The 13,213-nt window shown below is 41.3% G+C and overlaps 1 protein-coding gene across 1 annotated transcript in view; it reads left to right on the forward strand.

The window, feature by feature from the left end:
* The window catches only part of LOC145782994 (guanylate cyclase soluble subunit beta-1-like), a 110,753-nt gene extending 98,660 nt beyond the window's left edge, over positions 1–12,093 (forward strand). Inside the window, exon 15 of the mRNA XM_082594751.1 lies at positions 10,037–12,093. Coding sequence (XP_082450877.1) covers positions 10,037–10,172 — 136 coding nt within the window. The 3' untranslated portion in view covers positions 10,173–12,093. The remainder of the gene's footprint in view (positions 1–10,036) is intronic.
* Positions 12,094–13,213: the final 1,120 nt, after the last annotated feature.

Genomic DNA, 13,213 nt, shown 5'->3' on the forward strand with positions numbered 1-13,213 from the left:
TAATCTCTTCGTGGGAAAATTGTAACATAAGATTCTCGGATCCGTTCGTCTGTATGTAATGACCGAAAGAAAACACTCTTTTGAAACGTCTATTCAAAAAGTGTATTTCTGTAAAAAATAGCCCACGGCTGTCGAAATTGGGACGCAACACGGTACGCCACTAAAAACCTGTCACTACAATACAGATTACTTAGATAAAAGACGGAAATTTTATCCAGCTGGCAAGCACTAAGCAAACAGTTAAATATGCCTCCAACTTTCAAGCAACCATTTTACGAATGACTAGAATAATTTGCGATATCTCAAACTCACGTAAACAGTAACTGTGACGCAATAATGAAAGACATTGTCTCGCAATTCAAACAAGTGTTCAAAGGCGATGATGCAATGTTTCATCAGGTCTTACGAACGATGGTGCAATATTTGGACATTTTCTAGCAATTTCCATGACGTAAGATGCCAGCTAGGTTAAGTAGACCATAACGGTTTTATATGACGTTTGATTTGGTGAAAATTGTCCGTAACATAGCGACCCCTAGTTATGACAGTCTGACATGGCATAGCTAAAAAAGAATTTAAGGACAATTTTGAGCCAATGAATAAAAACACACGATATATACACAAATTGTTTGAATCACTCACGTTTAAGTTAATACGTAAATACAAAGGGCATGCAAAGAATGAACAGCAATACGAATAATACACGACGATACATGAAATTGGTACCATAGGTACACGCTAAAATGACGCTATATACAATGGTTGCGATAATAACCGACTGTTCCGGGCTCAGACAAGTGTCGTCCATCGCAGACAAAACCAGGCTCAAATCCTAACACTTAAATGTTCTTTACGGGGCGAGGCACGAAATATCTCTCAACACGTAGTCTACTTTCACTTTCCCCGTACTCTCATCATAGTTGCAGACGGCAACTTTAGCTCTACGAACCACAGGCTTCCCTTTCCTAATTTGTGGAACTACCTCATGCACCCTCCCAAGTTGATACTTCCCACGTTTATCAATGTCTTGAAGAGAACCCACCACTACAAGTTGACCAGGCTCCAAATTCTCGGCCATTTTTAGCCATTTTTTCCCGCCCTGAAGACCTGGCAAGTAAAAATCGATCCATTTACTCCAAAACTGCTGAGAAAGTGACAAATTGAACAGATAATCCCTTCTTAATTGGTCACGATCATGTGGTTTCCCAACAGCACAGTATGGATCTAAGTATGGGGTCAAAAGTGAGGCAGGGGTGATGACAGTAAAATCCCTAGGGTCGTCACTCAAAGGTAGCCTACCAAAAGGCGTTCGTTCACGATCCTAACGGCACTGCCTGTGTACGTAAGCAGTTCAATAAAATTGGGCTTACGTAGTGAAGAGTCCAAAATGTGAAAAAAGTACTTAGTCATATCGGCCACGAAACCAAATCTACTCAGCCGAAATCTAGCCAAGAGATCTACCAGAGGGTTTAACAAGTCAGGACCCGAAAACAGTACATCATTAACACAAGTTCCTCGAAATTCAGACTTGCCATCGTAAACAATACGCTTTTTTAATTGTGACGTCACAAAGTATGGTAAATACCACTCAAATCTCTTTACATTTTCTGCTTCACCAGCACGCTCAATATAGCCATTAGATTTAAGATCCTTCATGGTGTCAGTAAGGAAATCACGAAGTTCAGGTTGTTTTAAAGCCTTCTTCCTTAAAGCAGCAGCTCTATCTGACGCCAACACAAAATTGTTAGGTAAATCAATATCTTCCTTCAACGGTACAGGTATCTCAAATCGACCATCTTTCAACTCAATATTCGGTTCAACAAGTTTTCTAGCCAAAATGTCATTGCGAGACAATTCACAGGTTTCATTTTGCAACGTCAAATCCTGAATGACTTTATTCAGGTCTGCTATTTCCATATCACGAGACTCAATTTTACGCTGAAAGCCAGAGATGACATCCGACTCTAAAGACGTCTGCACTCTGCACACGTTAGCAACGCTTTCATCTAAGGGTGACTTACCACCACAAGCCAACCAACCGAGAGGAGTGAGCAAAGCATGTGGTTCACTACAATTCTCACCAACACGCTCTTCTTTAGCCCACATCAAATAAGCGTTGTCGTTGCCAATCAGTACATCTACAGTACTACAATCGTTCAAATGAAACATATTCACGTCATGAAAATGACGGAAACCACTTAAATTCTTCTTATGCGTTAAAGTTTTAACATCGTCAGCCCAAGCTGGGTTAACCACCGAAGTTACATCACAAAACAGTTCATCCGTCTCTAACGACTGGATGTTGAGTTTAACAAGGTTAGCACAAGTAGGTTTCTGACCAGCCAGAGTATCCATTTTAAACGACGCTTTGTCATGCGGTTTAACGTCAAGTTCGCAGACCAAATTACTCGAAACAAAAGTCAACTGCGAACCAGGATCATGCTGACAATACACCAACTTCGATTTGCCAGTCATTGGATTCAAAACACGAGCAGCAGTAATGCGGTTAAAGGCTGCTTTAACATTTCCAATCTTAACATTACGCACAGGAACTCTGGCACCAGCATCATCTTTGCCAATCGAATCCAGAGAATCACGTGACGTCACATAAAAATCATGCAGAAGAAAATAGTGTTTCCTATCGTTGTTAGGGCCACACTTACGACAGTTGTTTGCATGAACGCAATCCCTAAACATATGCTGGCGCAAACAATTCAAGCATTTGCCAGCTTTCACAATGACATCTCTCCGATCTTTAGGTGTCAAGCGCAATAAATCTTTACAATTAGACAAAAAATGATATTCATAACTTGACCACGTGACGAACAATAAAAACATGCCGGTATGTCTCTACGTCTGGCCACACCACCGCGCGGTGCGCCAACAGCAGTCGAGTACTGCCAACTCCCTGAAATCACATTATCATTTATCATTTATCATTATCATTATCACATTATCATGGGGTTTTACCGACGTCTGCCTAACCGGACATGAAGGCAATTTTCCTCTGCCAAACTTTTTAAAATGCTGCGACTCACCAGAATCGCCAATTAGCATAATGCTAAAATCAGTCGACTTGCGCGTTTCCTCCCGTACTACAAATTCAAACAAACTCTGAAAAGTAGGCTCATCAGTACCACCATACTGATCACCTAAAAAGTCAAAATAACGCTGCTTAGCGTCAAACGGGAGTCGCTTAGCCAAATCAAAAACAAAACGTCCTTCCAATTTGTCACGCTGACCACAAACTTGCGCGTAAAGCAGATACTGCGACAATTCATCTTTAAACTCTTTCAAATCACTGGAAAAGATCGAAGTCAATTTGCTACCATAGCGATACTTTCTAATTTCCGGTTCGGCGAAAAGACCTCCACGAACCCCAAAACGCTGGGACAAGCGAGCTAACGACATTTCTATCCTGTCTTCCTCTGACAAGCCAGGAGTGTCAGAAACCAAATTAGCAATGGTTTGCGCAGCTGTTTGTAACAAAGTCAAACGAGTTCCTTTAAAGGGCGAAGCTGCCATTAAGGCCGTAACACAATTTTTAAAGAAGATAAATGGCATATTATTACCATCGTAACCAATCAAGGCCGCCTTATCGAAAAACGTCCTACTATTTTGATATTCAAAAAAGCAATCCTGTTGTTGAGAACTCGATTTAGCGGGAGAAGACAAGCTATATCCCTTAAGGGGCTGAGGGGGCTCAGTCACATGCACAGCCCGATCACGATCATCACACACGTTAAAATCAGGAGACGCGATACGCCTCTCACAACCACCCAAATTACGTGTAGCTGGGCGATCAAAAACTAGCGGCGCAGAAAACTGTGAAGGGGGCAAAACATTACTTCTGATAGCGGCCCGTGACCTGTACGCTCTGGGGCAGGAGTTCGGTTGTAATTCGCAGGCCTTGGCTCAACAGCCTTCGGAAGACCCTTAGCCGCGGCCCCGAGACTTCCTGAAACAGCTTGAAAACGTGTGGATTGCACTGGTCCACTTACAGATTGAACAGGCGTCTGGAAAAGGTTATGTAAATTAAACTGTGATTGATGTTCACTTCTGGAATGCCTAGAAGATCCCTTCTTAGAGCTACGCCGGGAGCCCACCTCTGATCGATATTCAGCTAAAGCTACCTCCTTACGTTGTTCAGCCCTCAACTGTGCGTCTTTGAGTGCGAACTCAGCAGCTCTCGCTTCGGCTTTCGCGGCAGCCTCAGTTCGTACGGCTTCAGCTCTCGCAGCGGCCTCAGCAGCTCTCGCTTCGGCCTCAGCTCTCGCGGCAGCCTCAGCTCGTATGGCCTCAGTTCTCGCGGCGGCCTCAACTCTCGCGGCAGCCTCAGCTCGTATGGCCTCAGCTCTCGCGGCAGCCTCAGCTCGTATGGCCTCCGCTCTCATGGCAGCTTCAGCAGCTCTCGCTTCGGCTTCGGCTTGTATCTGGAGCTCCTCTCGTCTTAGCTGTAGGTTAATTTGTGCAACTATCCGAGACGAACTCCAAGACATCCTAGTGCTTACATTTGAGGCGCTATCCTCAGGATGTATGTCAGCATCCAACATATCTGAGAACTCACTTACTTTTTGTTCGAAGTTATTTTTCAACGAGTTAAATTCGGGATCTACCCTCTCACGAAGTTTTGCCAAGATTGCAGAGTTGAAAATTTTAGTCAAAAGAGCATGGAAATGCCGTAATTCCTTTTCTAAAGTAGATAACTTAGATCTAAAAATTAACAATTCTTGCTTATCACCCAAAGAACCTAGGGCCACAGAAAGTTCCCAAATTTGAGTCAAAATATCCCTTCTAAGATGCCGGGCCTCTCGAACTGACTTAGCCTCATCGTTACTGGGTCCCTCCCCAGAATGGCCTGCCCGACCGCAAAGAACATCATTAGGCTTAAACTCAGTCGAGTCGACGGCGGTCGAGTCCCTGTCGCCACCGAGTGTAGACATATTAAATGTTGGGGCTAAATTTAACAATTAAAAAATTACGTTACACAAACACACAAAATTAAGTTATAAAAAACTTAACTCCAAAGACCGTAAAAATACAAAAAGAATTTAAATGCACAATACCGTAGTTGTACGGGTATATGAAGTCCTAAAGTTCCACAAAACTTGCTTGGATTCGTCCACTTGAATCTTCAAGCACAGATGGATTGTCTTTAATCTTCTTTCTTGCCAATGAATGTCAAAGTTGTTTTCCTTCAGACCCAACAAAGAAACGCCTTTAATTTTTAGCTTGAAGTTCTTCAGTACCAACTGAGAAGAAATGTCTTTTTCTTTTATTATTTTGCTTCTGCAGCCTATCTACTGACAAGAACTCGTCTTTTATTATTTATATCTTGCCTGTGCTTCCGTACAAACACTAGCCAGAGAATCGTCTTTTATTATTTATAGTCACAGCGGTAAACCATAATCTCTTCGTGGGGAAATTGTAACATAAGATTTCCGGATCCGTTCGTCTGTATGTAATGACCGAAAGAAAACACTCTTTTGAAACGTCTATTCAAAAAGTGTATTTCTGTAAAAAATAGCCCACGGCTGTCGAAATTGGGACGCAACACGGTACGCCACTAAAAACCTGTCACTACAATACAGATTACTTAGATAAAAGACGGAAATTTTATCCAGCTGGCAAGCACTAAGCAAACAGTTAAATATGCCTCCAACTTTCAAGCAACCATTTTACGAATGACTAGAATAATTTGCAATATCTCAAACTCACGTAAACAGTAACTGTGACGCAATAATGAAAGACATTGTCTCGCAATTCAAACAGGTGTTCAAAGGCGATGATGCAATGTTTCATCAGGTCTTACGAACGATGGTGCAATATTTGGACATTTTCTAGCAATTTCCATGACGTAAGATGCCAGCTAGGTTAAGTAGACTATAACGGTTTTATATGACGTTTGATTTGGTGAAAATTGTCCGTAACAAGTATGGGGAAAGCCGAAATGAGCAAAATCTTCTTCTAGCAGGTTGATAGTAGCTGTTGAAGATAAGGAAGTAGTAGCATGAATACATGGGTATTTAGAAAAAGCATCAATGCTGATTAACTAATGGTAACCCATGAATTCTACCGCATGATCTATGTGTAAGCGACTCCACAGTGCTTCTGGAACCGTCCATGATTGGACCTGGGTTTTACATTGCGGTTGGTATTCGCCACAGGTACTGCACTTGTGACAAAGTTCCGTTATGTCTCGGGCAATGTTTGGCCAGTAAACGGATGTTCTTGCCAACTGCTTCATTTTCTCAATGCCAAAATGTCCTTCACTTACGAAACGGTTCGACCGGGTCTTGCGGAGAAGACTTGGCCGGCCATCCTTCATGAATGAAACGCATTACCGTGGAAATGGTAGGATCTTTAGAAGATTCTTTACGTAGTGAGGCAGCATTTGGGGTCTGGACCTGCAAATCCAAAGCATCGATAGCGCAGACGATATCAATGTCATCCCCACTTTCCTCTTCATCGAAGACTTTATCCCCTCCTGCTGGTAAGCGACTCAAAGCATCAGCGTTTTGATGATCCTTCGTCTTCCTGTACTCAATAGTGTATGTAAATTGCGACAAAAAGAGTGCCCAACGAGCCAACCGATTTGCTGCCCAAGAAGGTGTCGATTTGGTCGGGGCAAAAAGACTAAGCAATGGTTTATGGTCTGTGACCAAAATGAGTAATCTACCAAAAAGATATTGATAGAATTTATTTAGCGCAAAAATTATCGACAAAGTCTCTTTTTGGATTTGGCTATAGTTTCTCTGCGAAGCTGTTAATATCTTTGAAACGTTTGCTATAGGCCGTTCTGTGCCATCTGGGTAACGGTGAAACAACGTAGCACCGATGCCCACACTAGAAGCATCACATGCAATACCTACCGGAAGTGACGCATTGAAATGTGTAAGAACCTCATCAGTAGAAAGATAATGCTTAAGCTGAACAAAAGAGTTTTCCTCTTGTTTTCCCCATCTCCAAGGAATGTCCTTTTTTGTGAGATGGTACAGTGGTTCTGCTACCGTGGAAGCGTTCAACGGTAGAAACTTCGCATAACATTGTAAGGAACCTAAAAATGAACGGAGAAGATACGTCAGTGGGAGCAGACATCTCCAGTATGGCGTTTACCTTAGGACCTTTGGAGATGCCCTGCCTGGACAAAATGTGTCCGAGATACTCTACCTGAGGTTGTGCAAACTTACACTTGTCCTTTCTACACCTCAGGCCTTTTGAGTGAAGTCGATCGAGGAGCCGTCTAAGATTCTGGAGATGCTCCTCAGCAGTAGTGCCACTGACAAGAATGTCGTCTAGGTAGACTGCGACCCCTGGAAGGTCGGCTGTAAGGTCGTCCATGATCTTCTGAAAATAACCTGGAGCAGAAAATATGCGAAAAGGTAAAACATTTTGTAAAAGTACGCCACGGGGAGTGCTTAATGCGAGTCGTTTTCGACTGTCAGGTCCAAGTCGAATCTGATTGTAGGCATCAGCCAAGTCTATCTTGCTGAAACCATACCCACCACCCAACTTTTACATTAAGTCTTCTGGTAAGGGTAACGGGTGACGATTGGTCTCCAGGGAAGGGTTCAGCGTGACTGAATAATCGCCACATATGCGTAACTTGGCCTTCGCTTCTGAAGAGTTTGAAGGCTTACCGACTGGAACAACCGGTATGCCCCAATCGTAAAACTGAACTGGTGTCCATGCACAACGTGCAATGCCCGAATCATAGGCTTGTGCTAAGTCCTCCTTTAGCGCGAAAGGTACAGGCCTAGGTTTGAGAAAAACAGGTTTAGCATCAGACTTAAAATCTATGTCTAGTTCATAATCTCGTAAGCACCCGAGTTCAGGCTTAAAAACATCTTTGAACTCGTCACATAAGAGGGAGCATGCTTTCTCCAGACTCTTATCAAGCTTGTCGCATGACTGGATGCTCTGTAAAGTAGAATAGTTAGACAGAAGGAATTTATCGATAGAAATTCCTAAAGACGAGATTGCATCACGACCTAGCAAGTTTAGTCCTTTGACTGTCGTGACTACAAAAGGAATATTATCTGACCTTCCCGCGGAAGAACAAGTTACCTGGGCCGTGAAAGAACCCGTGATTGGTACTAGATGCTTGGTAGCAGATTGGAACTGCGACACTGGTGCTTGCAGTTGAGGTGCGCCTACCCGAGTCCAGACGTCGCTGGAAAGGAAATTTCCATTTGTAGCAGTGTCCAGTTCTAAGTGTGTGGTTACCGAATTAATGGAGATCGGTACTTCCAACTTTGAATTTCGAGGTTTTAGCATGTTAATTTCCTCGATACAATTTACCTTAAAAGGTTTGAACTGTCTATCTTTCTTTTGACAAACACTTTGTTAGTGTCCCGTAATATTGCAGAATTGGCAGGTGGCTTTCTTAAACCTACAGCCATTGGCGTTGTGGTTGGAACTACCACAGCGATAGCATTCTTTATTTTTAGAAGTGAAGAAAGTACCTGTAAGCTGCCTAGTTTTTGGAGGTTTGTTATTGGTCCTTACTTTCGCAACTGGTGCCGGTGGAGTGCCGTAAACAGTTTCTTTGGCCACCTTGGCTGCCTCTTCGGTTTCTGATGCTACCTCCACTGCACGTTTGAAAGTAAGTTTATCAGCTCTGATTTTGAATAACGCTTTAAGTACACCCTCGTTACCTATTGAACAAATAAAACGAGTACGTAAAGCTTCGTCCAATGGATTTGAAATGGACGAGAAGTCACAGGTGGCAGCTGCTTGGCGTATGCGGATGGCTAGTTCTTGAGCTGTTTCACCGGGCTTGCGTTTCATCTCGCTCCAGAAACGGAATCGCTCTCTCACGATGAAGCGTTTTGGGTCGAATTGTTGAGCCATGTAATCTGTAATTTCCGTCATGGTGAGATCGTTGACTTTTTTTGGGTTTGTTTCCTGCGCAGCCAAATTTGTTAACATTTTGTAGATTGTAGGTGATTCATTGGTGAGAAAAACCTGCGGCATTTTGTCTTGTACGACTGAATGTGCTGCTACAAAGGTGTTAAACCTCTTCCAATAGTCTGCCCACAGTTCAGTGGTGGCATCGAAGGTTACGAACTTAGGTAAAGATACCAGCTGTTGTATTGTTGTTGGTTGTGGTCTTGAAGTTTGGGCTCGCATTTCTTGTAGTTGCTCCATGAGTATTTTCGTCTGATCTTGGTGACGTTGTTCTTGTTCTCGGTGACGTTCTTCTTGTCTGGCAATTTGCTCCTTCGTTTGGCGTTCTTGGTTGACAATTTGTTCCTTCGTCTGACGTTCTTGGTTGGCAATTTGTTGTTGCAGGACTTCGATCAGTTTCTCCATGTTTCTAAAATCCTGTAGAAATTCTGTAAAGATCCTGCCGACGACGCCAGTTAAATGTCTGTTGTATTTCCAGACGTTTAATATAAAATAAGCAATAATAATAATAGTAGTAGTAGCCAACCAAGCGAGAAAACCATTTACCTCTTGTTACTTACTAATAATAATAATAATGTTATGGTTTTATTTATTGTCGCTCTACAACAGCTAAGGTCTTTTAGCGACAGGGCTCATTTTTAATTTGTATCAGGTTTACGATGTTATCACATTATTACCCGACTCATTCTCACTGCGCTATGCAAGAAAGAACACAATCGGTACCGTTTTTAAAGTCTTCGGTTTGACCCGATCTGGAATCGATCTCAGATCTACCAGCACCAGAGCCGAAGGCGAAACCACTCGGCCACTGAGCTGATTCAGTTTATAAAAACAACGCAATATATAGTAAGAAAGAAACGCAAAACAATCAACTAAGGAACGTGGTACAGAACGCTTAATTGATTACACGCGCCGTGCGGTGGTAATCAATTCCAGCGTCTGTACCAGAAAACGCTGAATGTTATTATGTAGTGAGGTAGGTCACAAGTTACATAAAATCAACGTAAATAAAATGACGGCTACAACGAAAGGTATTGCAAACTCAATAAGGCTGTGAACCTAGTAGAAAAGGGCTTGTATGTTGCAAATTCTGTGCTTAGTGTTTACAGACATTTGTGTGTTTCAGAGCTCTTCAGTCTTCAGCTTGTTACAGCCCTTATTTCCACTTCGAAGAACGTGGACCTATCAAGATGAAAGGAAAGGCTCGGCCAATGGCCATGTATTTATTAACAAAACGTCACATCCAAGAAACTCATTTCTGATTATTTTCTGTTGATTGCAACGTTTGTAGCTTATTTGTCTTGATCCGTTGCATCTCTTTTGTTTCAAGACATTTGAAGCAGCGGATGTCAAATACAAAAAAAATTATCTGTATGATTAGGGAGCATTTTTGTCACACGTTACAGTGGTCTATTGTCGCATTTTTGTACATGGCATTTAAAAGCGCACCCCAACTTTCAGGCTAATCGACGTAGGTTTTGCTTACCGACTTTTGAACCAAAATTTTTGACTCCATCAGACACCGCTATAAAGAAACGATGGTCTAGGATACTCTACTGCAGTGGTTCCCAACGCATGGGTCGCCTGATTATTTTTTTGGGTCGCTTGTTTTTCAGGCATAATGTAGGCTATCTTGGGCGAAAAAACAACAATAAAAAAATTTAAAACTTCAAGAGATCGATCACAAAACTGGAAAATAGAAACACAAGTCATGAAGCGTTTCATGTCGAGACATCGGAAAGCTTTGTAGCATATTCGTAGTGCAAGAACTTTTAACATTAAAATCTAAATGTTTAGATTTATCCATATTTTGTTTGCGATAGTGTATTATTCTTTAGTATTTCTATTAAAAATATTTTCTTGTAGGCTTGAAAAGGGCTGTATGATTAGCCGAAAACGTTAGCTAATTGTTTTTTGTTTTTATTATGTTAAATGTAGTGTTGTTGCTGGGTTACGTCTGTTGTATGGACATATTACTTTCTCCACAGAGAGACCCTTGCTGCAAAAAACTGTCTCAAGAGCTGCACGAAGTGTTGAATGATGTTGTGAAGTGTGTAATCGTTATCAAAGCAAGGCCACTAAATCGGCGTTTGTTTTTGTCTTTGTGTACTGACATGGATTCTGATTATCAAGCATTGCTGTTGCACACGGAAGTGCGATGTTTGTCATGAGGTTGTGTCCTAAAGCGAGTTTGTGATTTGCGAGAGGAGATTGCTGTCTTCCTGAGGCAATAGGACTGTGTGGGATTAGCCGAGAAGTTTTTGCAAGAAGATTTCAACGCAAAAGTTGCTTACATTGCCGATATAGGCTATTTGACTCTCTGAATTCTCTAAATTTATCTATGCAGGCAATGGTTTTTCGGTGATTGATCACGCCGCAAAAGTTTCTGCTTACCCCAAAAACTCATACTCTGGAAAAATTATGTCACCAGTGATGAGTACGATATGTTTCCTCAGCTAACGCAATATATTTGTGGCAAGGAAGTTGATATTGAGCAAACCATAATTGGACACCTGGAATAGTTTGCCAAAAAGTTTGTGCACTACTATGGAGAATCTCTAACACCTATTAGCCAAAATCATTGGATAGTTGATCCATTTGCTGGAAAAGATCTGCCTCAACTTCCCATCCATGTTGCAGAACAGTTCAAAGACAAATACCCCAAAGATTCTGCAAACATCCACTTGTGGGCTTCCATGTACATTGTACAAAGTGTATCTCACAGTTTCAAAATTAGTGATTCAAAAACTGATTCCATTTGCAACAACTTGGCTTTGTGAAACTAGATATAGTGCCATAAACTTGATAACGTTGCTCGGCTTTGTATGCCTATGGTTCAGCTTTTAAAATATTACGACAATTTGCTTGGGTCGCAAGATTTTACCGAACCGAATTTTTTTTAAATGGGTCGCCTTAACCTTCTGTATCATCCACGCTCGGCTCAATTCCAATCTTCACGCCGCTTGTTCATTGTATGACCTCATAGTATCAATGACTGTTGCAATGTTATTTGAGTTATCGCTTTTCGTATGATTTTTTTTGTTTCAGGCTGTTTTGTAACATAGCCTACAGTGTTTGGCCTTTGTCAGAATATCGTTGCTTTGTGTGGCACATTTTTATAATGCAGTGCTGTCAGTTGTCACGCATACCTTTACAAATTTTAATAAAATGTAGCTTAATGTGTATGGCGGCATGGGTAGGCTACACTGTCGTGTAAACTACCCAAAGAAGGAGGATGGTGTAAGGCGCTCCTCCCTTCCACAGTCTGGGGTCGTACCATGGATAAATAGATAGATAGATAGATAGATAGATAGATAGATAGATAGATAGATAGATAGATAGATAGATAGATAGATAGATAGATAGATAGATAGATAGATAGATAGATAGATAGATAGATAGATAGATAGATAGATAGATAGATAGATAGATAGATAGATAGATAGATAGATAGATAGATAGATAGATAGATAGATAAATAGTTAGACAGACAGACAGACAGACAGACAGACAGACAGACAGACAGACAGACAGACAGACAGACAGACAGACAGACAGACAGACAGACAGACAGACAGATAGATAGATAGGTGGATAAATAGTTGTTTATTGGCTGCGAAGTGACCATTCAAGGTCTTCAAGTCAAGCAGCCACCCTTAACTCATCAATGATAATTATAATTGGATAATTGAGACAAAGAAATAGTAATAAATGAATAACAGTGAAGCTGTCCAAGATGATAAGAAATAAAGAAATAAAAAAAAGCAGTTTAGGTAGGCCAACCTAGCCTATGTTACAATTGCAAGTCTGATTAGTAGCCTAGGTTAATTTAGCATTTGCCTAATATGAGTCAACAATTTTCTTTTTGTACATTCTATAGACACAAGTTGTTTACGGTTTTTCAAGTAGGAAGTAAGACATTGCCAACTCCTCGAATGCCATAATGATCGAGTTTATGCAAGAGTTTTTCGTGATGAACTGTGTCAAAGGCTTTTTTAAGATCTAGTAAAACAAATCTAGTCAATTCATTGTTCTGCATTTGCTCATATGAGGAGGTAATAATGTCTAGGGAAGCATGACTCGTTGAATGGTTGGCACGAAAGCCATATTGAGTAGGTGTTAAGATCGAATGCTTATTTATAAACGACGTCAATCGTTTGAACATTAACTTTTCTAGAATCTTTGAAAAGCATGAGAGTAGAGAAATTGGTCTATAATTATTTGTTTCAAGTTTGCTTCCAGATTTATAAATTGGAATGACTTTAGCAATTTTGAGAACATCTGGAAAAATGCCATTTGAAAA

Source organism: Aplidium turbinatum, chromosome 14, assembly GCF_918807975.1.
Source record: "Aplidium turbinatum chromosome 14, kaAplTurb1.1, whole genome shotgun sequence".
Taxonomy (NCBI): Eukaryota; Metazoa; Chordata; class Ascidiacea; order Aplousobranchia; family Polyclinidae; genus Aplidium; species Aplidium turbinatum.